Genomic DNA, 3,023 nt, shown 5'->3' with positions numbered 1-3,023 from the left:
GATCCTATAAATTATGAATTTATGATCAGACTATTCACTAATCTATTTTGAGTTCATCAGCCTTCATTATTGTGTAATTTTATAGCTTTGTATTTCTCTCCGATGCATCGGTCTACTTTAGCCAAGTTTGATTGATTTACCTTGAGTGGAAGGGATGCTTTATAGTAATTTCAATGTTGTGGTGATCCTGTTCAGTGACAGAAAGGACAAGGCCAGGATGTGCCCTCACCCGATTAAAATAATTTCAATGTTTGTTCGTTTGATTTATCTCCACTCAACAATTTCGGTCATACGCCCAAATGGACATGAGTTTGGCCTCAATATTTGAAACGTGTATACAACATCACCTCCCAACAAACTATTTTTATATTGAAATTTTAAAAATGTGATTTCTCATAGCTTTCGCCGCTTATTTTTTTTTTCTCCACACACAAACGAGTGCCGGTTCAGTTCAGTCTTCAGAGCGCGGCTTTGATCATGGAAAACATGTTGCCGGCAAGTTGCTCTGTCGTGGCCATGACGATGTTATCGGCCGGCATGAGAAGCTTCCCCATCTCCTCCACGAACTTGTCCATGGCGGCGTGGGGCAGGCATACAGGGACCACGATGCCGTCCTCGCCCTTGGCGTTCCTGAACGCGATGAAGAAGCTTGCAATCCCGGGGATGGTGCCGACGCCGCCCTTGGCTGGCCCCCCATACACCGGCTTGCCCCACCCGAAGTCGAAGTCGCGGATGCCGGTCTTGGAGACGTCTGACACCAGGTACGCGCGAACCACCGTGATGCCGGGCCGCTGGCGCCTCACCATGAGCCGGGCCACCGACTGCAGGTACTCCATGTCCACCTCCCGCTTCGCCTTCCTCACCAGCCCCACGGCGTAGCCTACTGGCTTCCTGCAAAGGTTGCCAGCGGTGGAGACGGCGGCCGGGAACGCGAAGGCGTTGCCGTAGTAGCCGCGTGGGACGATGCTGCTCTTGCCGCGGAGGTTGACGATGCAAATCATCCGCATCTCCTCCTCGTCGCCGGGGGCCAGCGCCACCGTGCGGCACCTCCACAGGCACCCCGCGAGGGCCTCAAAGGTGGTGGCGCTGCGGCGGAGAGATGGCGGGAGGTGGGAGCGGATGGCCGCCATCTCCTGGGGCCCGAAGAAGAAGGAGCGGTGCGCCATGGAGTCGACTGGCACGATGGTGCCGTTCGTGTCCGGGACCTCATCGTACTCACGGTGCGCGAAGGAGCGTGGGAGCCGGTCGCTGTCGCGGGGAGCCTCCAGGAGCTCGCGCCCCCACACCGGCCGCACCGTCGGCGCCGCCGCTCCCCCTGCCATCTCCTCCACGGCGCACAGGAACTGCACCAGCCCTGCCCCGTCCGCTATCGTGTGCTGCATCCGCACCCCGAAGACAAAGCCTCCACACGCGAGTCGTGTCACCTGCATGGGCGCACAACTTAATAATAAATGAGTGTGACATCCAAACTGCTCACCTGTTGACGTGTATCCGACCTCTCTACGTGCGTTTGGTGGTGTCCGTGGAAATAAAAGTTCCGTTTGGTACCTGGAAGAGGAAGAGGGGGGTGCCGAGGAGGGCGGAGGAGCCGGGGACGTCAAACATGAGCTCGTCGAGGCACGGGAACGGTGGCTGCGGGTCGGCGCCGAACTGCTCCAGGCGGACGTCGGCATCCGCCTCGACGAACAGCACGCCCTCGCCGGTGCAGTCAACGGCGAGCTTGCGGCCCTCCAGCTCCCTCAACCGTCCGGACAACGGGTAGTAGTGCACCAGCGCCGCGGCGATGGCGTCCCGGAGCACTGCCGCAGGGTCGTGCTGCGGGCCGTCCTGACGCCGGAAGAAGAAGATGACAGGGACGTGGAAGCGCAGCCCGTCCTGGTCGTCGATGTCCGAGAGCCGCTTCAGCTCCCGAGGCGTCGGCCCCGCCGGAGAAACCAGCACCGCCGGCTGCCTGCGCACTGTGAACTTCAGCTCCGCCGCCGATGAGCCTGCCATGCGCTCGTCACGTGCTGTGTATGCCGGGAAAGTCAATTATATGGAGGTTAATGCGTGTGTGTATTGCTTAGTGCGTGTGTGTATGTTTGCTGTTGGCTGCCGCCAGGTATATATAATGCACGACTGTACGTACCGGAGGAGAGGCATCCACATTTAACCAAGTCTCAGTCAAATTGTTTTGAAGAAAGCTCACTTGAATTGTGAAGTTAGAGGGTCAGTGATGTCCCAAGTCCATCAGGTTTAAATCCTGATCTTCGCATTATTTTAGAATTTTTTATGATGTGCATTTAATGGAAGGACACGTTTCCGTCGGCGCCTACGATGAATTCGTAAATTTCAAGATGATATGTCGGCTCAGTCTTTCGAAGGTACTCATATGGATAAGGTGTCCATATGTATGTTCATAAATATAAGTGTATGTATATATATATGAACGCTTGCGTCTGTATTGTGTTAAAAAAAGTTTCAATCAAATCAACGACCATTCAAGTTAGCACGTAAAGATGTGTAGATTGATGTTTTTTCCCTGCGGCCATCCGGATATGGCGCTGCTGTCTATTGCTCCTTGAAGTGATTAGGGTTGTAAGAAAAGCTCAAGGCTGATTGACTCTTTATGTAGCACAATTGAGAAACGAGTTGTTCATGAGTCAACAAATGGCTCATTCGATTTTAGCTCGACTGTTTGATGTAATATAATTTTATTAAATAACCCTAACACATATTATATGAAACTAATATAAATTATTATCATAAATGTTGTGTGTGAGTTTCTTCATTTTGTCTACTGGCAAACATGGAATCTTAATTAAGTGCGTCAAAAAATTATGGCTCAGTACGGTACATGGTCAGCTATGTGTTAAATATCCTGTTACTTGTTGCCAAAGTTTAAGAGCAGACATATCTTCGTTTTCTTCTCATGATCATCAAACTATCTTGAGCTAATTTATATTTATGATTGTTTTGATTGAAATAATAATTTATAGTGGTTCTGTGCGTTGTGTTGTGGCCTATGTTTTAAAAACAAATGC

The 3,023-nt window shown here is 51.5% G+C and overlaps 1 protein-coding gene across 1 annotated transcript; it reads right to left on the bottom strand.

The window, feature by feature from the left end:
* Positions 1–305: 305 nt before the first annotated feature.
* LOC123451989 (benzyl alcohol O-benzoyltransferase-like) lies at positions 306–2,071 on the bottom strand. Its single transcript, XM_045128560.1, has 2 exons — positions 1,549–2,071; positions 306–1,424 (listed from the first exon to the last, which is right to left on the bottom strand). Exons 1-2 carry the CDS (start codon positions 1,993–1,995, stop codon positions 459–461), a joined length of 1,413 nt encoding a protein of 470 aa, XP_044984495.1. The 5' UTR covers positions 1,996–2,071; the 3' UTR covers positions 306–458.
* Between the last annotated feature and the right edge of the window lie 952 nt (positions 2,072–3,023).

Source organism: Hordeum vulgare, chromosome 5H, assembly GCF_904849725.1.
Source record: "Hordeum vulgare subsp. vulgare chromosome 5H, MorexV3_pseudomolecules_assembly, whole genome shotgun sequence".
Classification (NCBI taxonomy): Eukaryota; Viridiplantae; Streptophyta; class Magnoliopsida; order Poales; family Poaceae; genus Hordeum; species Hordeum vulgare.
The sequence above is the reverse complement of the archived record's forward strand: the minus strand, read 5'-3'. Positions and strand labels throughout refer to the sequence as shown.